At 47.8% G+C, this 25,631-nt stretch overlaps 1 protein-coding gene across 1 annotated transcript in view; it reads right to left on the reverse strand.

The window, feature by feature from the left end:
* lamb4 (laminin, beta 4) overlaps positions 1 to 24,800 on the reverse strand; it is a 34,150-nt gene extending 9,350 nt beyond the window's left edge. The window contains exons 1-27 of the mRNA XM_053319294.1: positions 24,776 to 24,800; positions 19,925 to 20,112; positions 16,716 to 16,851; positions 16,260 to 16,333; positions 15,503 to 15,691; positions 15,158 to 15,221; positions 14,114 to 14,328; positions 13,411 to 13,525; positions 12,958 to 13,146; positions 7,938 to 8,093; positions 7,529 to 7,632; positions 7,170 to 7,249; positions 6,923 to 7,082; positions 6,767 to 6,808; positions 5,788 to 6,108; positions 4,987 to 5,099; positions 4,791 to 4,902; positions 4,533 to 4,713; positions 4,316 to 4,459; positions 3,887 to 4,118; positions 3,310 to 3,467; positions 2,946 to 3,170; positions 2,591 to 2,808; positions 2,402 to 2,498; positions 1,955 to 2,321; positions 1,299 to 1,468; positions 89 to 291 (exon numbers count right to left, since the gene is read on the reverse strand). Coding sequence (XP_053175269.1) covers positions 89 to 291; positions 1,299 to 1,468; positions 1,955 to 2,321; positions 2,402 to 2,498; positions 2,591 to 2,808; positions 2,946 to 3,170; positions 3,310 to 3,467; positions 3,887 to 4,118; positions 4,316 to 4,459; positions 4,533 to 4,713; positions 4,791 to 4,902; positions 4,987 to 5,099; positions 5,788 to 6,108; positions 6,767 to 6,808; positions 6,923 to 7,082; positions 7,170 to 7,249; positions 7,529 to 7,632; positions 7,938 to 8,093; positions 12,958 to 13,146; positions 13,411 to 13,525; positions 14,114 to 14,328; positions 15,158 to 15,221; positions 15,503 to 15,691; positions 16,260 to 16,333; positions 16,716 to 16,851; positions 19,925 to 20,112; positions 24,776 to 24,800 — 4,278 coding nt within the window. The remainder of the gene's footprint in view (positions 1 to 88; positions 292 to 1,298; positions 1,469 to 1,954; positions 2,322 to 2,401; positions 2,499 to 2,590; positions 2,809 to 2,945; positions 3,171 to 3,309; positions 3,468 to 3,886; positions 4,119 to 4,315; positions 4,460 to 4,532; positions 4,714 to 4,790; positions 4,903 to 4,986; positions 5,100 to 5,787; positions 6,109 to 6,766; positions 6,809 to 6,922; positions 7,083 to 7,169; positions 7,250 to 7,528; positions 7,633 to 7,937; positions 8,094 to 12,957; positions 13,147 to 13,410; positions 13,526 to 14,113; positions 14,329 to 15,157; positions 15,222 to 15,502; positions 15,692 to 16,259; positions 16,334 to 16,715; positions 16,852 to 19,924; positions 20,113 to 24,775) is intronic.
* Positions 24,801 to 25,631: the final 831 nt, after the last annotated feature.

Raw genomic sequence — 25,631 nt, forward strand, 5'->3', positions numbered from 1 at the left:
CATGTTTCTGTCAGATTCTCCTGCTGGAGGACAGTTTGTTAAACTGACGATAATACGCACCTTGTTTGTGAGGTCACAGTAAACTCACCTTACGGTTGAGGCTGACCACACTCAGCGCTTTGACCGACTTCTCCAGAGGCGCCAGGTCTCCTCTGCTGCTGCACTTGCTCAGTTTGTGTTTGACCTCCTCTCTGGTGTCCATGGAGTCCTCCAGAGCTTCGTTAGCATTCTTCACTCTCTTCTCATCAGACAGGAAGTCTTTGTGAAGCTTCTGGATCTCATCCAGCAGTTCTACACATCACAGTTTCCAAAGAAAGACGAATATAGATATAGATAGATGGATGGATAGGTGGATGGATGGATAGATGGATGGATGGATGGATGGATGGATGGATGGATAGATAGATAGATAGATAGATAGATAGATAGATAGATAGATAGATAGATGGATAGGTGGATAGATGGATGGATGGATGGATGGATGGATGGATGGATGGATGGATGGATGGATAGATAGATAGATAGATAGATAGATAGATAGATAGATAGATGGATGGATGGATGGATGGATGGATGGATGGATGGATGGATGGATGGATAGATAGATGGATAGATAGATGGGTGGGTGGATAGATAGATGGGTGGGTGGATAGATAGATGGATGGATAGATAGATAGATAGATAGATGGATGGATGGATGGATGGATAGATAGATGGGTGGGTGGATAGATAGATGGATGGATGGATAGATGGATAGATGATGGATGGATGGATGGATGGATGGATGGATGGATGGATGGATAGATAGATGGATGGATGGATGGATAGATGAATAGGTGGATAGCACCAAGTAGTAAGCATCACTGTGCATATCAGAGTTAAATGGCAGACACATGGTTGAGGATGTGAGATAAAGAATCTAAATTGAAGGACAATAAATTAGAGTTGTGATCGATGACTGAAACTAAAGAATCGATGTTTGAACCACGAGTAAATGTCCAGAGATCTCTGTTATGTGTCGGGCTGATATATGCAGAGATTATCAAACTGCCACAAACATCATTAATATTAATTTAAAAATAGTGTAACAATGCTTTAAATCAGTAACTGTAACTAACCTCCCACATTATGCTACAGATTAGTTTTTTGATAAATTAAATTTACTTTTGTGCAATTAACTCTATATTCAATCAGTCATAATGTCAAAGTTTCGCTTCTTGTCTCTTTGATCATATTTGAGATAAGAGGGTTAGAACTGGATTAGACTCCAGCTGTGAGTTTTAATATTTATTCTGTACCCTGCAGGTCTTCATCATCGCCATCATCATCATCGGGCAGCCCCATGAGCTTCTCCTTCAGGTTGTTTAGCAGCTTCTTGAACTCGTGATGAATGTTGTCTATTTCAGTGTTGAGCAGTGAGGTCGGGTTGATGAGGATCACGTTGGGGTCGATACTGTCTTTCAGCTTCCTGTGAGAAGAAAATGCAGTTTCACTTCTTACAAAGAGCACAGATCTGCTTCACCCCTAAAAACAGGTTCAGTCACTTAAAACACTAAACTCTGTGTGACTGAATCAGATCTAACCCTAACCCTGTTAGATTAGATCTAACCCCTCTAACCCTGAAGCAGCTTGTTCTAACCCTAACCTCTGATTTTAAAGACAGTAAAGTCGAGACAAAACATGAGACATTCAGACTCCATCAGTCATTCTACAACTTATTAAAATACTGTATTTTCATCATGTTAAACACACAAGTGTCAATAATAATAATAATAACTTTATTTTGTAAAGCGCCTTTCATGAAACCCAGACAAAGTTTATTAAATGTTCTTTATTATTTATTTATTTAATTAATCTTTCAGTTACTGATTTCTGGCTTCACTCATGAATTCTTGTTTAATCAGCAGCGTGGGAAAATCTTATTTTACTGTTAGATAATAAGTGAACAACGTACCCGATCTTCTGATACAGTTTTGCCATCTTGTCCACCTTCGGCGGGGAAAGTGCCGTCAGGTTGGTGAGACCTTCCAGCTTAGAGTGCATCTCCAGCATCCTTTGCCGGTGGCGATTATGTCCGGGCTGATTGTCACCCTGGCGAGGAATGAAGGTTCTCATCCTCTGAGCCGCTCGCTGCACGTCGGTAACGTTTTGGGCCCAGAGGGTCGTGCAGGGGTGACACTCCTTACAGGCGGGGAACGCTGAGTCGTAGCCAGGAGCGCACTCATCACAGAAGATACCGGTGACACCGGTCCGACACATGCACTCGCCCGTTTCAGGGTCACATGACGGGCGCACGGTTCCCTCCATGTTGCAGTCACAAGCTAAGAACAAGATGAGGGTTAGGGTTAGGTGATACAGAAAGGTTTAAAGAAATATTGGAGGTGTTTGTGTTTTCTCTCACAGATGCACTGCAGGTCAGGGTTCCCAAAATGATTTTCTCCACATTCATCACACTGTCTTCCTCCGAACTCAGGACGGCAGGGACACTGTCCCGACACCTAAACACATGCATGTTTCACTTTGTGTTCAGCAGTTAATAAATGTGTCAGCATGTAAAGGACAGCTCTGTGATTGGTGGTGAGGGTCTTGCCTTGTTGCAGATGTTGGAGAAAGAGTTTGCAGGATCACAGCTGCAAGGCTGACAGCCTGACGCTCCGTCCAGGTTCCAGTATCCGTCCTCACACTCGTCACAGAGGACGCCCATCGCACCTGTCCTGCAGGGGCACTGTCCGGTCGCCTGATCACAGAAACAGGGACTCCCCAGAGGACACCGAGTCACCTCTGTCCCCCGCCGGTCACAGGAGCATTCTGGGAAATCAATCAGAAGCAAATATATGAAACACAACACATATACAAACACATTCAGACTTATTAAAGTAAGTCCAGGCATTTAAACCCCCCTCCTTACTTTTTAAGCCCTCATTTAAAATATTTTAAACTCTTACCTTTGCAGTCTTGCTCTAGGGCGTTGCCATAGTAACCCGGTTTGCAGTTTTGGCAGTTTGGTCCCATCGTGTTGTGGAGACAGTGCAGACATTTTCCGGTCACACTGTCGCAGGCGTCTCGCTCGTCTGGGTCGATGTTGTTGTTGCACGGACACTCTTCACAGCGGGAACCCGTCAACGTCAGGTCGCCATAGAAACCAGGACTGCATCTGTTGCACTGTGGACCTGAGAGCCAGTGTCAGCTAGAGTTTGGTGCATTTTGACTGTGTTGAACTCTCTAAACACACGACTCACAGGATGAATGCTACCTGACCTGCAGGACCCTGAACTCCTGAGTGAAAGCAGAGTAAGTACAGGCTCCTACCTTTGTGCCCCTCCCAGCAGTTGCAGGTCAGACCAAGGGATTGTGGGTTTTGGTTGCAGGAAGAGGCGAAGAATCGTCCGCTGCCCTGAATGTCTGGACACAGGCATGGCTGACAGGGCTGTCTGGAGGCTGGGTTACCATAGTAACCCTCCACACACCTGCATCAGTACAACAGGTCAGAGTTCTGGGTGCTGGGTTACCATAGTAACCCTCCACACACCTGCATCAGTACAACAGGTCAGAGTTCTGGAGGCTGGGTTACCATAGTAACCCTCACCACACCTGCATCAGTACAACAGGTCTATAAGACTGGAGGCTGGGTTACCATAGTAACCCTCCACACACCTGCATCAGTACAACAGGTCAGAGTTCTGGAGGCTGGGTTAGGGTTATATATGTGACCTGTCACAGTGTTTTATATTTATAGATATATAATATATATTTATATATATTTATAGATATATAATATATATTTATAGATATTTATAGATATATAATATATATTTATAGATATTTATAGATATATAATATATATTTATATATATTTATAGATATATAATGTATTTATGTATCTGACCTGTCACAGCGAGGTCCGGTGGCGTGCTCTCTGCAGGTCTGGCACTCTCCGCTCTGTTCATCGCAGACGTCGGACAGGCCGTTGCACTCGCAGGGTCGGCAGTGAGGGAAACCCCAGAATCCCGCCTGACAGCGTCCACAGTGCCGACCGGTCACCCCTGAGCGACACGCACACTGACCTCTGACCTGATCACAGAGCTCTGACACTGAGCCGCGGGGGTCGCACTGACACGCTGCGGATAAACCAGGACAGGAAGTCACTCACTGAGTTTCTTTAGGGTAACCCTAACCCTATTAAAGCTGAATGTAGTTCAGAGTTAGGGTTCAGGTTTAGGGTTAGGGTTCAGGTTTAGGGTTAGGGTTCAGGTTTAAGGTTAGGGTTCAGGTTTAGGGTTAGGGTTCAGGGGTTTGCAGTATTTCAGTTTCTCACGTTTGCAGCCGTCAGGTCCAAATCCAAAAGTCTGTGGCGCACAGGTATCACAGCAACGGCCAATCACGTTGGGTTTACATTCACACAACCCGCCCACTTTACTGCAGGACGGTCCGAGAGAGCCAATCACGTTACACCTGCAGGCTGGACGGGAGAGTTACAGTTAGAGGACCTTACAGAGGAGATAACCATCAACCCTTTGTGTTAAAGAACTTACGAACAGCTCCGTTGTGGATCCGGGCCGACATGCTCCCGATTAGACCTTCACAGACTTCCGGCAGCGACTCCTGCGAGTCGAGTTCGACGGTTAATCCGACGCAGCGGAAGCGTCGGAAAGAGTCGAGCTCGCTCTGGGAGCAGAAGTCACGGATGGATTCGATGATGGGAATCAAACCCATCTGAAAAAGTCAAAGAATAGACATCGTCACACGTTAGTTCTGATCGGTCAGAGACGGGTTCGGGTTCGAGGACTCACCGAGTCGATGAGGATGTGCGAGGCTTCGGGTCCGGACTGAACGTTAAACGAGACGTCCACCAAGTATCGAGCCGCCGCGTTCAGACACAGCGGAGAGTCCAGAACGCCGCCTCTGCAAACAACACGAGAGTCATGTGACCTGCACGCCGGAACCACGTGAGCTCTGAGGTCAGAGGTCAGCGGTCAGAGGTCTCACCTGGTGTTTCCGGGGAGAATCAGAGTTTTACTTCCTGTCGGGTCGCTGCTGCAGCCGCCATCGCCGGGCGACAGCGTGATGACGCTGACTGATGCCAACCAATCAGATGGAGTCTGAGGAGGTTAAAACATTTCAGAATATATATAATTTTATTAAATGAAGCTTCTGGTTAATAGGGTTAGGGTTAGGGGTTAGGGGTTAGGGGTAGGCTTAGGGGGTAGGGTTAGGGGTTAGGGGTTGGGGTTGGGGTTGGGGTTAGGGGTTAGGGGGTAGGGTTAGGGGTTAGGGGTTGGGGTTAGGGTTAATGACAGGTTGGTTCACCTCGGGCTCGTAGCGGATCACCAGCCGGTACTCCATGGAGGAAGGGTTAGGGTTAGGGTTAGGGGTTGGGGGTAGGGGTTGCGGGTAGGGGTTGGGGGTAGGGGTTAGGGGTTGGGGGTTGGGGTTAGGGGTTGGGGGTAGGGTTGGGGTTAGGGGTTAGGGGTTGGGGTTGGGGTTAATGACAGGTTGGTTCACCTCGGGCTCGTAGCGGATCACCAGCTGGTATACCATGGAGGAAGGGTTAGGGTTAGGGTTAGGGGTTAGGGGTTGGGGGTAGGGGTTGGGGGTAGGGGGTTCGGGTTGGGGTTAAGGGTTAGGGGGTTAGGGGGTTAGGGGTTAGGGGTTAGGGTTAATGACAGGTTGGTTCACCTCGGGCTCGTAGCGGATCACCAGCCGGTACTCCATGGAGGAAGGGTTAGGGGTTAGGGGTTGGGGTTGGGGTTGGGGTTAGGGGTTGGGGTTAATGACGGGTTGGTTCACCTCGGGCTCGTAGCGGATCACCAGCCGGTACTCCATGGAGGAAGGAAGGTTGTCTACAGTGAACCTAAGCCCCGCCCCATCCAGGACTCTGACCAATCCCAGGCCGCTCCATGTGACGGACTGGCCGGGCGTCCTCTGGCGGGGGATGATCTGCAGGGCGTGACCCGGTTCCAGCGGGATCCGGCCCGGCTGCAGAGTCTGCCTCCTGAGGCGGGCCCGCCGAGTCCTCCGGATCAGAACCACTCGACCCTTAGAGAGCTGGAAGCCGAATCCTCGTTCTCTGTAATACTGCACGCAGTCCGGTGGGACGGTCGGGTCCCGCTGAGAACACGCACACAACATACAACGTTAAATACGCTAAACACGTTAAACACGTTAAACACGCTAAATACGCTAAACACGCTAAACACGCTAAACATGCTAAATACGCTAAATACGCTAAACACGCTAAACACGTTAAACACGCTAAACACGCTAAACACGCTAAACACGTTAAACACGCTAAACACGCTAAACATGCTAAATACGCTAAACACGTTAAACACGCTAAACACGTTAAACATGCTAAACACGCTAAACACGCTAAACATGTTAAACACGCTAAACACGTTAAACACGCTAAACACGCTAAACACGCTAAACATGCTAAACATGCTAAACACGCTAAACACGTTAAACACGTTAAACATGCTAAACATGCTAAATGCGCTAAACACGCTAAACACGTTAAACACGCTAACATGCCTAGCCCCAGGGACGGATTGAGGAGCAGGGTTAGCAACGCTTCTAGGATGACATCACTAACAGCTGTGATGCATCAGAGACCCGAACCGTCATTATTACTGCAACGAATGATTCATTCTTATTAGCGCCCCCTGCTAGCGCCCCCTGCTAGCGCCCCCTGCTGTTTATCGGACTTCTTGGTTAATGAACCAGGCAGCGGACCTGTGGAGCTCCCTGATTGGCTACATCTGTCTACCTGTATGACCCAATCCCTGGACACGGCTGCAGGAAGTCCCGCCTTGATGAGAGAAGTGACAGATTGAACTTTGAGCTTAGCATTGCTGCTTTAATCTGTTCCCTGTGTGACATCATCAGTGACATCATCAGTGACATCATCATGTGTTTTACACACCAGAGCAGCAGCAGAGTTCCCATCATGCAGCGCGGCAGCGAGCTCCGCCTCATACAGGAAGTAGTCCAGCGGCGGCAGGAAGTGGCCGGCGGTGGGTTCGGTGCAGCGCCGACCGGCCATGTTGGGCAGACAGGTGCACTGACCGCCATGAGGAGAACACCTGAGGAGACAGGAAGTGATCACATCACCTGTTTCCTGTTTGCACCAATCAGCTGCGAGGGTTTAATTAAATTAAAGAAGAACGTACGCGTTGCTTCGGGATCCTCCGACATCGCAGTCACACGGAGAACACCTGAACCCCGAGTCCCCCAGACCCCAGAACCCTGCCTGGACACACACACACACACACACACACACATTAATGTACCACACACACACACACACACACTCGTTAACATACCACACACACACACACACACACACACACGTTAACATACCACACACACACACACACACACACACACACACACACACACACATTAACGTACCACACACACACACACACACACACACACACACACACACACACACACACATTAACGTACCACACACACACACACACACACACACACACACACACACACACACACACACACATTAACGTACCACACATCGGTCACACTGCTCTCCGCTCGCCAGTCGGTCACATTCACATCTTCCTGTCAGCTGATCACATGACCCCAAACTTCCCAAAGCGTGACACGTGCACTCTGCAAATACACAAAATACACAAAACACACACAACACACAACACACACAACACACAAAATACACACAACACACAAAGGTCACTAATTATTTATCAACTCTTACTGTTATATATACACATTTATACATTTATATATTTATACATTTATACATTTATATGTTTATATATTTATATATTTATACATTTATATATTTATACATTTATATATTTATATATTTATATGTGTGTGTATATATATAATTAATATAACTATAATAATATAAATAATATAATTATATAATATAAACTATATGATAATAAACTCACTCTGGCAGCCGGCCGGGTCTTCGTGTCTCAGACCAAAGAATCCGTGTTTGCAGCGGTCGCATCGTTGCCCCTCGACGTTTCCTTTACAGACACACTGACCGCTCAGAGGGTCACAGAGACCCCCCCCCTCTGACCCCCCCGCATCACAGTCACACGCTGCAACACAGAGAGCATTACGTCATCATTACGTCATCACTACGTCATCATTACATCATCACTACGTCATCATTACGTCATCACTACGTCATCACTACGTCATCACTACGTCATCATTACATCATCACTACGTCATCACTACATCATCATTACGTCATCATTACGTCATCATTACATCATCACTACGTCATCATTACGTCATCACTACGTCATCATTACGTCATCATTACATCATCATTACATCATCATTACGTCATCACTACATCATCATTACGTCATCATTACGTCATCATTACGTCATCACTACATCATCATTACGTCATCATTACGTCATCATTACATCATCACTACGTCATCACTACGTCATCACTACGTCATCACTACGTCACCATTACGTCATCATTACATCATCACTACGTCATCACTACGTCATCACTACGTCATCACTACGTCACCACTACGTCATCATTACGTCATCACTACGTCATCACTACGTCATCATTACGTCATCATTACATCATCACTACGTCATCACTACGTCATCACTACGTCATCACTACGTCACCACTACGTCATCATTATGTCATCACTACGTCATCACTACGTCATCACTACGTCACCACTACGTCATCATTACGTCATCACTACGTCATCACTACATCATCATTACGTCATCACTACGTCATCATTACGTCATCATTACGTCATCATTACGTCATCACTACGTCATCATTACGTCATCACTACATCATCACTACGTCATCATTACGTCATCATTACATCATCATTACATCATCATTACGTCATCACTACGTCATCACTACATCATCATTACGTCATCATTACGTCATCATTACGTCATCACTACGTCATCATTACGTCATCACTACGTCATCATTACGTCATCACTACATCATCATTACGTCATCATTACGTCATCACTACGTCATCATTACGTCATCATTACGTCATCACTACGTCATCATTACGTCATCACTACGTCATCATTATGTCATCACTACGTCATCACTACGTCATCACTACGTCATCATTACGTCATCACTACGTCATCACTACGTCATCATTACGTCATCACTACGTCATCACTACGTCATCATTACGTCATCACTACGTCATCACTACGTCATCATTACGTCATCACTACGTCATCACTACGTCATCATTACGTCATCATTACGTCATCACTACGTCATCATTACGTCATCATTACGTCATCACTACGTCATCACTACGTCATCACTATGTCATCACTACGTCATCACTATGTCATCATTACGTCATCACTACGTCATCATTACGTCATCACTACGTCATCACTACATCATCATTAGGTCATCACTACGTCATCACTACGTCATCATTACGTCATCACTACGTCATCATTACGTCATCACTACGTCATCATTACATCATCACTACGTCATCACTACGTCATCACTACGTCATCATTACGTCATCATTACGTCATCATTACGTCATCACTACGTCATCACTACGTCATCATTACGTCATCATTACGTCTTCACTACGTCATCATTACGTCATCATTACGTCATCACTACGTCATCATTACGTCATCATTACGTCATCACTACGTCATCATTACGTCATCATTACATCATCATTACGTCATCACTACGTCATCACTACGTCATCACTACGTCATCACTACGTCACCATTACGTCATCATTACATCATCACTACGTCATCACTACGTCATCACTACGTCATCACTACGTCACCACTACGTCATCATTACGTCATCACTACGTCATCACTACGTCATCATTACGTCATCATTACATCATCACTACGTCATCACTACGTCATCACTACGTCATCACTACGTCACCACTACGTCATCATTATGTCATCACTACGTCATCACTACGTCATCACTACGTCACCACTACGTCATCATTACGTCATCACTACGTCATCACTACATCATCATTACGTCATCACTACGTCATCATTACGTCATCATTACGTCATCATTACGTCATCACTACGTCATCATTACGTCATCACTACATCATCACTACGTCATCATTACGTCATCATTACATCATCATTACATCATCATTACGTCATCACTACGTCATCACTACATCATCATTACGTCATCATTACGTCATCATTACGTCATCACTACGTCATCATTACGTCATCACTACGTCATCATTACGTCATCACTACATCATCATTACGTCATCATTACGTCATCATTACGTCATCACTACGTCATCATTACGTCATCATTACGTCATCACTACGTCATCATTACGTCATCACTACGTCATCATTACGTCATCACTACGTCATCACTACGTCATCACTACGTCATCATTACGTCATCACTACGTCATCACTACGTCATCATTACGTCATCACTACGTCATCACTACGTCATCATTACGTCATCACTACGTCATCACTACGTCATCATTACGTCATCACTACGTCATCATTACGTCATCATTACGTCATCACTACGTCATCATTACGTCATCATTACGTCATCACTACGTCATCACTATGTCATCATTACGTCATCACTACGTCATCACTATGTCATCATTACGTCATCACTACGTCATCACTACATCATCATTAGGTCATCACTACGTCATCACTACGTCATCATTACGTCATCACTACGTCATCATTACGTCATCACTACGTCATCACTACGTCATCATTACATCATCACTACGTCATCACTACGTCATCATTACGTCATCATTACGTCATCATTACGTCATCACTACGTCATCACTACGTCATCATTACGTCATCATTACGTCTTCACTACGTCATCATTACGTCATCATTACGTCATCACTACGTCATCATTACGTCATCATTACGTCATCACTACGTCATCATTACGTCATCATTACATCATCATTACGTCATCACTACGTCATCACTACGTCATCACTATGTCATCATTACGTCATCACTATGTCATCATTACGTCATCACTACGTCATCATTACGTCATCACTACGTCATCACTACATCATCATTAGGTCATCACTACGTCATCACTACGTCATCATTACGTCATCATTACGTCATCACTACGTCATCATTACGTCATCACTACGTCATCACTACGTCATCATTACGTCATCACTACGTCATCACTACGTCATCACTACGTCATCACTACGTCATCATTACGTCATCATTACGTCATCATTACGTCATCACTACGTCATCATTACGTCATCACTACGTCATCATTACGTCATCATTACGTCATCACTACGTCATCACTACGTCATCACTATGTCATCACTACGTCATCACTACGTCATCATTACGTCATCACTACGTCATCACTACGTCATCATTACGTCATCACTACGTCATCACTACGTCATCATTACGTCATCACTACGTCATCACTACGTCATCATTACGTCATCACTACGTCATCACTACGTCATCATTACGTCATCACTACGTCATCACTACGTCATCACTACGTCATCATTACGTCATCATTACGTCATCACTACGTCATCATTACGTCATCATTACGTCATCACTACGTCATCACTACGTCATCACTATGTCATCATTACGTCATCACTACGTCATCACTATGTCATCATTACGTCATCACTACGTCATCATTACGTCATCACTACGTCATCATTAGGTCATCACTACGTCATCACTACGTCATCATTACGTCATCACTACGTCATCATTACGTCATCACTACGTCATCACTACGTCATCATTACATCATCACTACGTCATCACTACGTCATCACTACGTCATCATTACGTCATCATTACGTCATCACTACGTCATCACTACGTCATCATTACGTCATCATTACGTCTTCACTACGTCATCATTACGTCATCATTACGTCATCACTACGTCATCATTACGTCATCATTACGTCATCACTACGTCATCATTACGTCATCATTACATCATCATTACGTCATCACTACGTCATCACTACGTCATCACTATGTCATCATTACGTCATCACTACGTCATCACTATGTCATCATTACGTCATCACTACGTCATCATTACGTCATCACTACGTCATCACTACATCATCATTAGGTCATCACTACGTCATCACTACGTCATCATTACGTCATCACTACGTCATCACTACGTCATCATTACGTCATCACTACGTCATCACTACGTCATCATTACGTCATCACTACGTCATCACTACGTCATCACTACGTCATCATTACGTCATCATTACGTCATCACTACGTCATCATTACGTCATCATTACGTCATCATTACGTCATCATTACGTCATCATTACGTCATCACTACGTCATCATTACGTCATCACTACGTCATCACTACGTCATCATTAGGTCATCACTACGTCATCACTACGTCATCATTACGTCATCATTACGTCATCACTACGTCATCACTACGTCATCATTACGTCATCATTACGTCATCACTACGTCATCATTACGTCATCACTATGTCATCATTATGTCATCACTACGTCATCACTACGTCATCATTACGTCATCACTACGTCATCATTACGTCATCACTACGTCATCATTACGTCATCATTACGTCATCATTAGGTCATCACTACGTCATCATTACGTCATCATTACATCATCACTACGTCATCATTACATCATCATTACGTCATCATTACATCATCAGGTCACATAATAAACCATCTTCAGGTGTTCCAGCTCTGACAGCAGGGGGCAGCGTTTCCTCTACTGTAATCCAAACAGTGGGGGGGGGGGGGGGGTTAGGGGTTGGGGGGGGGGGGTTGGGGGTTGGGGGGGGGGGGTTAGGGTACGTACGTATGCAGGCGTCGGGGTCCTGGGGGGCCCGCCGGGGGTCCTGGAACAGGAACGGCCGACAGCGCTCACAGTGAGGTCCGACCCGGTCGTGGCGGCAGCCGTCACACACGCCGCCGCTCCGCCCCCCCGACGCCTCGAACCGAGCCGCGTCGAAGTGGCACGAGTCAGAGTGACCGTTACAGTCACAACCTGCAGGAGGGGAGGGGGGGGGGGTTAGAGACCCTGACCCTGGGGGGGGGGGTTAGAGACCCTGACCCTGGGGGGGGGGGTTAGAGACCCTGACCCAGAACCATATTATTACATTAATAATGTGTGTGTGTGTGTGTGTGTGTGTGTGTGTGTAATGTGTGTGTGTGTGTGTGTGTGTGTGTATGTGTGTGTGTGTGTGTGTGTGTGTGTATGTGTGTGTGTGTGTGTGTGTGTGTGTATGTGTGTGTGTGTGTGTGTTGTTACTCCTGCAGACGTGTCCTTCCCCTCCGGGCCTCCAGGGGGCGTCGTGGTGAAAGTCTCGACAGCGCTCACAGTTCTCTCCGGCCGTGTCGTGCTGACAGACGCATCGGCCGTGGACCTGAACACAAAGCACCTCTGACCTTTGACCTTTGACCTTTGACCCCTGACCTCTGACCTTTGACCTTTGACCCCTGACCCCTGACCTCTCTGGAGTTTAATGTTATTAACTGTTATAATGTGTTAGTGTGTAACAAATTATAGTGTATAATATATACTATACTATATACACTATTATATATACTATATATACTTATATACTACTATATATACTACTATATATACTACTATATATACTATTATATATACTATATATACTTATATACTACTATATATTATATATATACTATATATACTATATATACTACTATATATACTACTATATATACTATTATATATACTATATATACTTATATACTACTATATATTATATATATTACAGTAGAGAGTAATGTACCATGCCGGCCTGGGTGTAGACGTCCCCCCGTCCAGAGGCATGCACTGGCTGGCTACTATATATACTATATATATATTACTATACTACTATATATACTACTATATATAGTATATATAGTAGTATATATACTGGCTGGCTACTATATATACTACTATATATACTATATATACTACTATAGAGTAATGAGGGTACCATGCCGGCCTGGGTGTAGACGTCCCCCCGCCCTCCGTCCAGGGGCATGCACTGGCTGGCGTGGCCGTTGCAGAAGCAGCTTCCTCGCACCACCATGTTGTAAAGGGCGTAGTAATATTTGTCCTGCGGGTTCCTGCGGCGGCGGCCCAGCAGAGTGTCGCCCAGCGTGAAGAGGCGGGTGAAGTTGATCCGGATGTTGGTGATGGTGATCAGCTCTGAGTACGTGGGTGGTGTAACTGGGTTAGTGGAGCTGATGGTGTAACTGGGTTAGTGGGTGGTGTAACTGGGTTAGTGGAGCTGATGGTGTAACTGGGTTTGGGTTAGTGGAGCTGATGGTGTAACTGGGTTTGGGTTAGTGGAGCTGATGGTGTAACTGGGTTAGTGGAGCTGATGGTGTAACTGGGTTAGTGGGTGGTGTAACTGGGTTAGTGGAGCTGATGGTGTAACTGGGTTAGCGGGTGGTGTAACTGGGTTAGTGGAGCTGATGGTGTAACTGGGTTTGGGTTAGTGGAGCTGATGGTGTAACTGGGTTTGGGTTAGTGGAGCTGATGGTGTAACTGGGTTAGTGGAGCTGATGGTGTAACTGGGTTAGTGGGTGGTGTAACTGGGTTAGTGGAGCTGATGGTGTAACTGGGTTAGCGGGTGGTGTAACTGGGTTAGTGGAGCTGATGGTGTAACTGGGTTAGTGGAGCTGATGGTGTAACTGGGTTTGTGGGTGGTGTAACTGGGTTAGTGGGTGGTGTAACTGGGTTAGCGGGTGGTGTAACTGGGTTAGCGGGTGGTGTAACTGGGTTAGTGGATGGTGTAACTGGGTTAGTGGGTGGTGTAACTGGGTTAGTGGGTGGTGTAACTGGGTTAGTGGGTGGTGTAACTGGGTTAGCGGGTGGTGTAACTGGGTTAGTGGGTGGTGTAACTGGGTTAGCGGGTGGTGTAACTGGGTTAGCGGGTGGTGTAACTGGGTTAGCGGGTGGTGTAACTGGGTTAGTGGGTGGTGTATCTGGGTTAGTGGGTGGTGTAACTGGGTTAGTGGGTGGTGTAACCTACCTTGGATCTCTGGTGCGTACGGATTCTCTATTTCAAAGATTGGATCCAAAGCTTTTAGCACCACCTGGTGGAGGAGACACGTTCTGTATAAACCAGTATAACCAGTATAGACCAGTATAACCAGTATAGACCAGTATAACCAGTATAGACCAGTATAACCAGTATAAACCAGTATAACCAGTATAACCAGTATAACCAGTATAACCAGTATAACCAGTATAGACCAGTATAGACCAGTATAAACCAGTATAAACCAGTATAACCAGTATAGACCAGTATAACCAGTATAAACCAGTATAAACCAGTATAACCAGTATAACCAGTATAACCAGTATAACCAGTTACCTCTCCGTCAGACGAGGGCTCGGACCCCGAGTACCGGCTGTCACAGACCACGTGTTCGATGCCGTCGGCCGGCCGACGCGACGCCGTCGGGAAATGAAGCGAACAATCTTCCGCGAAGTATCGGAACACTTTCCACGTTCTCCCGAAGTCCTTCGAGCGCTCCACCAACATGGCCGCCGGGCGGAAGCTCTGCAACACACAACACAGGAAGTGACATCACAGACAACACAGGAAGTGACATCACAGGAGGTCCCCGTCTGAGGACTGGTTCTGATGGGCTTGATCAGGTCAGGGAGACCATCATTGGCCCAGACCAGTATGAACCAGTATGAACCAGTATGAACCAGTATGAACCAGTATGAACCAGTATGAACCAGTATGAACCAGTATGAACCAGTATGAACCAGACCAGTATGAACCAGACCAGTATGAACCAGTATGAACCAGTATGAACCAGACCAGTATGAACCAGTATGAACCAGTATGAACCAGTATGAACCAGACCAGTATGAACCAGTATGAACCAGTATGAACCAGACCAGTATGAACCAGTATGAACCAGTATGAACCAGTATGAACCAGTATGAACCAGACCAGTATGAACCAGACCAGTATGAACCAGACCAGTATGAACCAGTATGAACCAGTATGAACCAGTATGAACCAGACCAGTATGAACCAGACCAGTATGAACCAGACCAGTATGAACCAGTATGAACCAGTATGAACCAGTATGAACCAGTATGAACCAGTATACCTTGAAGCTGAGGACCAGATGGCTGAACTGGAACACGGTCTCCAGATCCAGCTGGATGCTGACCTGGTGGACTCCTGCAGACACACACACACACACACACACACACACACACACACACACACACACACATACACACACACACACACACACACACACACACACACACACAGACATACACACACACACACAGAGATACACACACACACACACACACACATACACACACACACACACACACACACACACACACACATACACACACACACATATTTATTTATGTATCTCAGGGTTAGGGTCAGAGGTCATATACAGAGTTAGGGTCAGAGGTCAGGGTTAGGGTCAGAGGTCATATACAGGGTTAGGGTCAGGGGTCAGGGTTAGGGTCAGAGGTCATATACAGGGTTAGGGTCAGAGGTCAGGGTCAGGGTTAGGGTCAGGGGTCAGAGGTTATCTCACCGTTCTCAGACTGCCACCACTTCATTTTACGCTCGGGGTCAAAGGTCGTGATGGCGTTCTCGATGCGGTGGCTGTCGGGGTTGCTATGGCGATCGTACGGCAGCCGAGAGTCACACGTGAAGCACTTCTGCTCCTCCTGATGGAGACACATTCAACCAATCAGATCATCCCACCAGGAGGGAGACCCCCCCCCCAACCCCAACCCCCCCCCCAACCCCTAACCCCCCAGGAGGGATGAGGGATGAGGGGTGTGTGTGTGTGTGTGTGTGTGTGTGTGTGTGTGTGTGTGTGTGTGTGTGTGCTGCCTTTACATATCTAAACACAAAGCCTGTTTATTTCCCTTTTAAATGGAGCCGCATCAGTGAGGAACACCTTCAACCGGGAGGAGCTGCCAGGCTGTTCCTCCAGCAGGGGGAGGAGCTGCCAGGCTGTTCCATCGTTCCTCCAGCAGGGGGAGGAGCTGCCAGGCTGTTCCTCTAGCAGAGGGAGGAGCTGCCAGGCTGTTCCATCGTTCCTCCAGCAGAGGGAGGAGCTGCCAGGCTGTTCCTCCAGCAGGGGGAGGAGCTGCCAGGCTGTTCCATCGTTCCTCCAGCAGGGGGAGGAGCTGCCAGGCTGTTCCTCTAGCAGAGGGAGGAGCTGCCAGGCTGTTCCATCGTTCCTCCAGCAGGGGGAGGAGCTGCCAGGCTGTTCCTCTAGCAGAGGGAGGAGCTGCCAGGCTGTTCCATCGTTCCTCCAGCAGGGGGAGGGAGGAGCTGCCAGGCTGTTCCTCCAGCAGGGGGAGGAGCTGCCAGGCTGTTCCATCGTTCCTCCAGCAGGGGGAGGGAGGAGCTGCCAGGCTGTTCCTCCAGCAGGGGGAGGAGCTGCCAGGCTGTTCCATCGTTCCTCCAGCAGGGGGAGGGAGGAGCTGCCAGGCTGTTCCATCGTTCCTCCAGCAGGGGGAGGAACTGCCAGGCTGTTCCTCCAGCAGGGGGAGGAGCTGCCAGGCTGTTCCTCCAGCAGGGGGAGGAGCTGCCATGCTGTTCCTCCAGCAGGGGGAGGAGCTGCCAGGCTGTTCCATCGTTCCTCCAGCAGGGGGAGGAGCTGCCAGGCTGTTCCTCTAGCAGAGGGAGGAGCTGCCAGGCTGTTCCATCGTTCCTCCAGCAGGGGGAGGGAGGAGCTGCCAGGCTGTTCCTCCAGCAGGGGGAGGAGCTGCCAGGCTGTTCCATCGTTCCTCCAGCAGGGGGAGGGAGGAGCTGCCAGGCTGTTCCATCGTTCCTCCAGCAGGGGGAGGAACTGCCAGGCTGTTCCTCCAGCAGGGGGAGGAGCTGCCAGGCTGTTCCTACAGCAGGGGGAGGAGCTGCCATGCTGTTCCTCTAGCAGAGGGAGGAGCTGCCAGGCTGTTCCATCGTTCCTCCAGCAGGGGGAGGAGCTGCCAGGCTGTTCCATCGTTCCTCCAGCAGGGGGAGGAGCTGCCAGGCTGTTCCACAGATCTCAATGGACTACATGAACCTTCAGCTTAATGTTTGGTAGCACACACTGTGGAAACAATAACTAATCAATAACTTCCTGTAACCATGAACCAGATCCCTGACCCCTGACCCCTGACCTCTGACCTCTGACCTCTGGCAGAGACACTGGCCATTACGTTGTTTATCATGATGTCACAGTCAACACATCCGCTGCCAGAAGCAGCAAACAACCAAAATGTGTGACTGAAGGGAACTTTACTTTGAAGGCCACATTTCATTTCCTGTAAACCAGGCATCTCAAACTCATTCCACAAAGGTTCATGTGGCTGCAGGTTTCATTCCAACCAAGCAGGAGCACACATGCGCACCAATCAGCTGACTGAAGAGTGAGTTAGGTTGGAATGAAAACCTGCAGCCACATGAACCTTTGTGGAATGAGTTTGAGATGCCTGCTGTACCATGACATCATCACCAAAAAGCTCCATGTTGGTCTGTCCACAGGAAGTTCTCCATGTTGGTCTGTCCACAGGAAGTTCTCCCACAACGATTTTCGCTGTGTGTGTGTGTGTGTGTGTGTTGTAGTCACAGATGCAGTAAGGAATATTGAACCCCTCCAAAGATTGTAAGGATTTATCAATGAACGTTTTTTCAGAGCTAGATTTGCTTGAAAGATGAACGTGATTCCTTCTGTTGAGAAACTGAACCTTGGGGATCATCAGACTCTCCAGGAAGACAATGATCCCAAAAACTCCTCCAAGTCAACCAGAGTTTGGGTTAGAAATCAAAATCTGAGTTTTTCACTGTTCTAGAGTCCAGTAGCTGCTTTACACCGCTGCATCGACGCTTTGCACCTGGTGATGTTTGGCTTGATGCAGCTGCTCAGCTCTCTGCACTCTGCTCTTCATCTGAAGGCCTCATGAAGTCTGGAGGTCTGCAGCACTCTGCTCTTCATCTGAAGGCCTCATGAAGTCTGGAGGTCTGCAGCACTCTGCTCTTCATCTGAAGGCCTCATGAAGTCTGGAGGTCTGCAGCGGGTTAGGGTTAGGGTTAGTTGGTGAACTCTGAGCACGCTGCGCCTGTCGTTCCCAATCGCTTCCACTTTGTTATAACACTGACAGTGACTGTGGAATATTTAGGAGCGAGGACGTTTCCTGCCTGGACTTGTTGTGCAGGTGGCCTAACCCTAACCCTATCACAGGGTCAGGGTTAGGCCACCTGTACCTAACCCTGACCCTAACCCTATCTCAGGGTTAGGGTTGGACCACCTGTACCTAACCCTGACCCTAACACAGGGTCAGGGTCAGGGTTAGGCCACCTGTACCTAACCCTGACCCTGACCCTATCGCAGGGTCAGGGTTAGGCCACCTGTACCTAACCCTGACCCTATCACAGGGTTAGGGTCAGGGTTAGGTACAGGTGGCCTGACCCTAACCCTATCGCAGGGTTAGGGTCAGGGTTAGGGTACAGGGTGGCTGTACCCACCCTGTACCCTAACAGCTGATTTCATTTATTTGGATGGGTGAGTGTATATATACACATATTCTATAAACCTGCACACAAAACAATGATTACCTGTGTGTGTGTGTGTGTGTGTGTGTGTGGGTGTGTGTGTGTGCGTGTGCGTGTGTGTGGGTGTGTGTGTGTGTGTGTGTGTGTGTGTGTGTGTGTGTGTGTGTGTGGGTGTGTGTGTGTGCGTGTGCGTGTGCGTGTGCGTGGGTGTGTGTGTGTGTGTGCGTGTGTGCGTGTGTGTGTGTGTGTGACCTCTAAGTATCCGAGGATGCAGTAATTATTGGGTCCATGCAGGCCGCAGGTGGAGGAGGCTGAGAGCTGAGGGGCCCGACCCACCATGAGGTCACCGAGCTGCGGATTACAGGAGCCGCGAGGACACTGGTCCTGCTGGTCCTGCTGGTCCTGCTGGTCCTGCTGGAGCTGGGCTGCTGGAAGAAGACCTGCAGACAGCAACAGAAAGCTCAGGAAGATGTAAACATGGATCAGAGATACGGGTAAAAGTATATTTCCATGTGATGGAGCCATAAACTTTCATTATTACATATTAATATTCCACTCATCCTGATCATCTGTGATCAGAGACAACATTTAATCTGGGTCAGGGTTAGATAGGGGGAGGGGGGGGGGTAGATAGATTGGGTCAGGGTTAGATAGAAGGGGTTAGGGTTAGGTGGGGGGGGGGGGGGTTAGGGTTAGGGTTAGATGGGGGGGGGGGGGGTAGATAGATTGGGTCAGGGTTAGATAGAAGGGGTTAGGGTTAGGTGGGGGGGGGGGTTAGGGTTAGGGTTAGATGGGGGGGGGGGGGGGGGTTAGGGTTCCTGTCAGCAGGAAGGTTTGGTTAGAAGAACAAATGGAGGGTTAAGGTTAGATAGAAGGGGTCAGGGTTAGGTGGGGGGGGGGGGTTAGGGTTAGGGTTAGATGGGGGGGGGGGGGGTTAGGGTTCCTGTCAGCAGGAAGGTTTGGTTAGAAGAACAAACGGAGGGTTAAGGAAGAGAAGAAGAAAAGAAGAGGAATGTGTGAGTCAGACAGCGTGAGGCAGAACAAGCAGCAGCAGGTTAAATATTCTCCATCACAGATCAGCAAGTGATCACATGTCTGCTGAGAGAGGCGTACCTGTCCCTGTCCCCGGCCTACTCACCTGTCTGTCCTACCGTCCTACCGTCCTACCGTCCTACCGTCCTACTGATACTGTCCTACCGTCCTACTGATACTGTCCTACCGTCCTACTGTCCTACTGATACTGTCCTACCGTCCTACTGTCCTACTGATACTGTCCTACCGTCCTACCGTCCTAGTGTCCTACCGTCCTACTGTCCTACTGATACTGTCCTACCGTCCTACTGATACTGTCCTACCGTCCTACTGTCCTACTGTCCTACCGTCCTACTGTCCTACTGATACTGTCCTACCGTCCTACTGATACTGTCCTACCGTCCTACCGTCCTACTGATACCATCCTACCGTCCTACTGTCCTACTGATACTGTCCTACCGTCCTACTGTCCTACTGTCCTACTGTCCTACTGTCCTACTGTCCTACTGTCCTACTGTCCTACTGATACCATCCTACCGTCCTACTGATACTGTCCTACCGTCCTACCGTCCTACCGTCCTACTGATACTGTCCTACCGTCCTACTGATACCGTCCTACTGATACTGTCCTACCGTCCTACCGTCCTACTGATACCGTCCTACTGATACTGTCCTATCAATCAATCTTTATTTATAAAGCTCCAACAGAGTCATGTGAAGGCTCTTTCCACATAGAACCCTAACCCTCAGAACCAGACTCAGAGTGGGAGAACATCTTTTAACAGGAAGAACCCTCAGAACCAGACTCAGAGTGGGAGAACATCTTTTAACAGGAAGAACCCTCAGAACCAGACTCAGAGTGGGAGAACATCTTTTAACAGGAAGAACCCTCAGAACCAGACTCAGAGTGGGAGAACATCTTTTAACAGGAAGAACCCTCAGAACCAGACTCAGAGTGGGAGAACATCTTTTAACAGGAAGAACCCTCAGAACCAGACTCAAAGTGGGAGAACATCTTTTAACAGGAAGAACCCTCAGAACCAGACTCAGAGTGGGAGAACATCTTTTAACAGGAAGAACCCTCAGAACCAGACTCAGAGTGGGAGAACATCTTTTAACAGGAAGAACCCTCAGAACCAGACTCAGAGTGGGAGAACATCTTTTAACAGGAAGAACCCTCAGAACCAGACTCAGAGTGAGAGAACATCTTTTAACAGGAAGAACCCTCAGAACCAGACTCAGAGTGGGAGAACATCTTTTAACAGGAAGAACCCTCAGAACCAGACTCAGAGTGGGAGAACATCTTTTAACAGGAAGAACCCTCAGAACCAGACTCAGAGTGGGAGAACATCTTTTAACAGGAAGAACCCTCAGAACCAGACTCAGAGTGGGAGAACATCTTTTAACAGGAAGAACCCTCAGAACCAGACTCAGAGTGGGAGAACATCTTTTAACAGGAAGAACCCTCAGAACCAGACTCAGAGTGGGAGAACATCTTTTAACAGGAAGAACCCTCAGAACCAGACTCAGAGTGGGAGAACATCTTTTAACAGGAAGAACCCTCAGAACCAGACTCAGAGTGAGAGAACATCTTTTAACAGGAAGAACCCTCAGAACCAGACTCAGAGTGGGAGAACATCTTTTAACAGGAAGAACCCTCAGAACCAGACTCAGAGTGGGAGAACATCTTTTAACAGGAAGAACCCTCAGAACCAGACTCAGAGTGGGAGAACATCTTTTAACAGGAAGAACCCTCAGAACCAGACTCAGAGTGGGAGAACATCTTTTAACAGGAAGAACCCTCAGAACCAGACTCAGAGTGGGAGAACATCTTTTAACAGGAAGAACCCTCAGAACCAGACTCAGAGTGGGAGAACATCTTTTAACAGGAAGAACCCTCAGAACCAGACTCAGAGTGAAGAAGTTTATCTTATTGATGCATTAATAGAACATGAATGTTAATGGATATAGATGGATGGATAGAGAGAGAGAGGGAGGAGGAGAGAGGATAGATGGATGGATAGAGAGAGAGAGGGAGGAGGAGAGAGGATAGATGGATGGATAGAGAGAGAGAGGGAGGAGGAGAGAGGATAGATGGATGGATAGAGAGAGAGAGGGAGGAGGAGAGAGGATAGATGGATGGATAGAGAGAGAGAGGGAGGAGGAGAGAGGATAGATGGATGGATAGAGAGAGAGAGGGAGGAGGAGAGAGGATAGATGGATGGATAGAGAGAGAGGGAGGAGGAGAGAGGATAGATGGATGGATAGAGAGAGAGAGGGAGGAGGAGAGAGGATAGATGGATGGATAGAGAGAGAGAGGGAGGAAGGAGAGGAGAGGATAGATGGATGGATAGAGAGAGAGAGGGAGGAGGAGAGAGGATAGATGGATGGATAGAGAGAGAGAGGGAGGAGGAGAGAGGATAGATGGATGGATAGAGAGAGAGAGGGAGGAGGAGAGAGGATAGATGGATGGATAGAGAGAGAGAGAGAGGAGGAGAGAGGATAGATGGATGGATAGAGAGAGAGAGGGAGGAGGAGAGAGGATAGATGGATGGATAGAGAGAGAGAGGGAGGAGGAGAGAGGATAGATGGATGGATAGAGAGAGAGAGGGAGGAGGAGAGAGGATAGATGGATGGATAGAGAGAGAGAGGGAGGAGGAGAGAGGATAGATGGATGGATAGAGAGAGAGAGGGAGGAGGAGAGAGGATAGATGGATGGATAGAGAGAGAGAGGGAGGAGGAGAGAGGATAGATGGATGGATAGAGAGAGAGAGGGAGGAGGAGAGAGGATAGATGGATGGATAGAGAGAGAGAGGGAGGAGGAGAGAGGATAGATGGATGGATAGAGAGAGAGAGGGAGGAGGAGAGAGGATAGATGGATGGATAGAGAGAGAGAGGGAGGAGGAGAGAGGATAGATGGATGGATAGAGAGAGAGAGGGAGGAGGAGAGAGGATAGATGGATGGATAGAGAGAGAGAGGGAGGAGGAGAGAGGATAGATGGATGGATAGAGAGAGAGAGGGAGGAGGAGAGAGGATAGATGGATGGATAGAGAGAGAGAGGGAGGAGGAGAGAGGATAGATGGATGGATAGAGAGAGAGAGGGAGGAGGAGAGAGGATAGATGGATAGAGAGAGAGAGAGGGAGGAGGAGAGAGGATAGATGGATGGATAGAGAGAGAGAGGGAGGAGGAGAGAGGAGCCCAGTGCATCATGGGAGTCCCCCGGCAGTCTAAGCCTATAGCAGCATAAACTAGGAGCTGGAACCCCAACTAGAAGCTTTATCACAAAGGAACGTTTGAAGCCTCTTAAACGTAGAGAGGGTTCTGCCCCCCGGAACCAATCTGGGAGATGGTTCCACAGGAGAAGAACCTGAGAACTGAAGGCTCTGCCTCCTGTTCTACTTTTAGAGATACTAGGAACCACAAGTAGGCCTGCATGCTGGGAGCACAGTGTTCTAGTAGGTTCATAAGGTTCTATGAGCTGGGAGCACAGTGTTCTAGTAGGTTCATAAAGTTCTATGAGCTGGGAAGGCAGTGTTCTAGTAGGTTCATAAGGTTCTATGAGCTGGGAGCACAGTGTTCTAGTAGGTTCATAAGGTTCTATGAGCTGGGAGCGCAGTGTTCTAGTAGGTTCATAAGGTTCTATGAGCTGGGAGCAGTGTTCTAGTAGGTTCATGAGGTTCTATGAGCTGGGAGCGCAGTGTTCTAGTAGGTTCATAAGGTTCTATGAGCTGGGAGCGCAGTGTTCTAGTAGGTTCATAAGGTTCTATGAGCTGGGAGCGCAGTGTTCTAGTAGGTTCATAAGGTTCTATGAGCTGGGAGCACAGTGTTCTAGTAGGTTCATAAGGTTCTATGAGCTGGGAGCGCAGTGTTCTAGTAGGTTCATAAGGTTCTATGAGCTGGGAGCGCAGTGTTCTAGTAGGTTCATAAGGTTCTATGAGTTCTTTCAGATATGATGGAACCTGATCATTAAGAGCTTTGAAAGTGAGGAGAAGGATTTTAAATTCTATTCTGAATTTTACAGGAAGTGAAGACTGATACCGTCTGACGAGAAACATGGAGGTGATCTCACCGATGAAGATGAGGATGAAGATCATGGCGATCCGTCTGCTGGTCTCAGCCGGACTGAACCTGGCGATCCGTCTGCTGGTCTCAGCCGGACTGAACCTGGTGATCCGTCTGCTGGTCTCAGCCGGACTGAACCTTGTGATCCGTCTGCTGGTCTCAGCCGGACTGAACCTGGTGATCCGTCTGCTGGTCTCAGCCGGACTGAACCTGGCGATCCGTCTGCTGGTCTCAGCCGGACTGAACCTGGCGATCCGTCTGCTGGTCTCAGCCGGACTGAAGCTGCAACCAAAACCAGAATCATTAAAGTGGGTTACGCTTTAAATCCTTCACGTGTCCCAACGGGAGCCAGGCCCATAAATATCTGGACAGTTTTAGTTTTAGTGTCTCTGTAGATCATCACAACCCCGAACCCGCTAACTCTGGTGGTCTATGAGACGCATCAACCATCACACACGGCCCAAGTCTTCAGGTTCTGGTTCTGGTTGATTAGAGTTACTTCGGTTCCTGAACTGAGCTAAGTCTAATCTGGCACCTTAAGGTGAACCCTGTCTGAGGTCTTTGCACCTTAAGGTGAACCCTCTGTCTGTCTTTACGGTACTATACCACCCGGAGAGGGGTCGGGTTCTTATTAACCATGGAAGGATCCACTGTTGTCTTCTGTAGAACATCCTGAGGTCACCAGAATAATAATAACCCTGATGCTCTCCTAATGTTCTCCTGATGTTCTCCTAATGTTCTCCTGATGTTCTCCTGGTGTTCTCCTAATGCTCTCCTAATGTTCTCCTGATGTTCTCCTGATGTTCTCCTAATGTTCTCCTGATGTTCTCCTGATGTTCTCCTGATGTTCTCCTAATGCTCTC

Source organism: Scomber japonicus, chromosome 5 (assembly GCF_027409825.1).
Source record: "Scomber japonicus isolate fScoJap1 chromosome 5, fScoJap1.pri, whole genome shotgun sequence".
Taxonomy (NCBI): domain Eukaryota; kingdom Metazoa; phylum Chordata; class Actinopteri; order Scombriformes; family Scombridae; genus Scomber; species Scomber japonicus.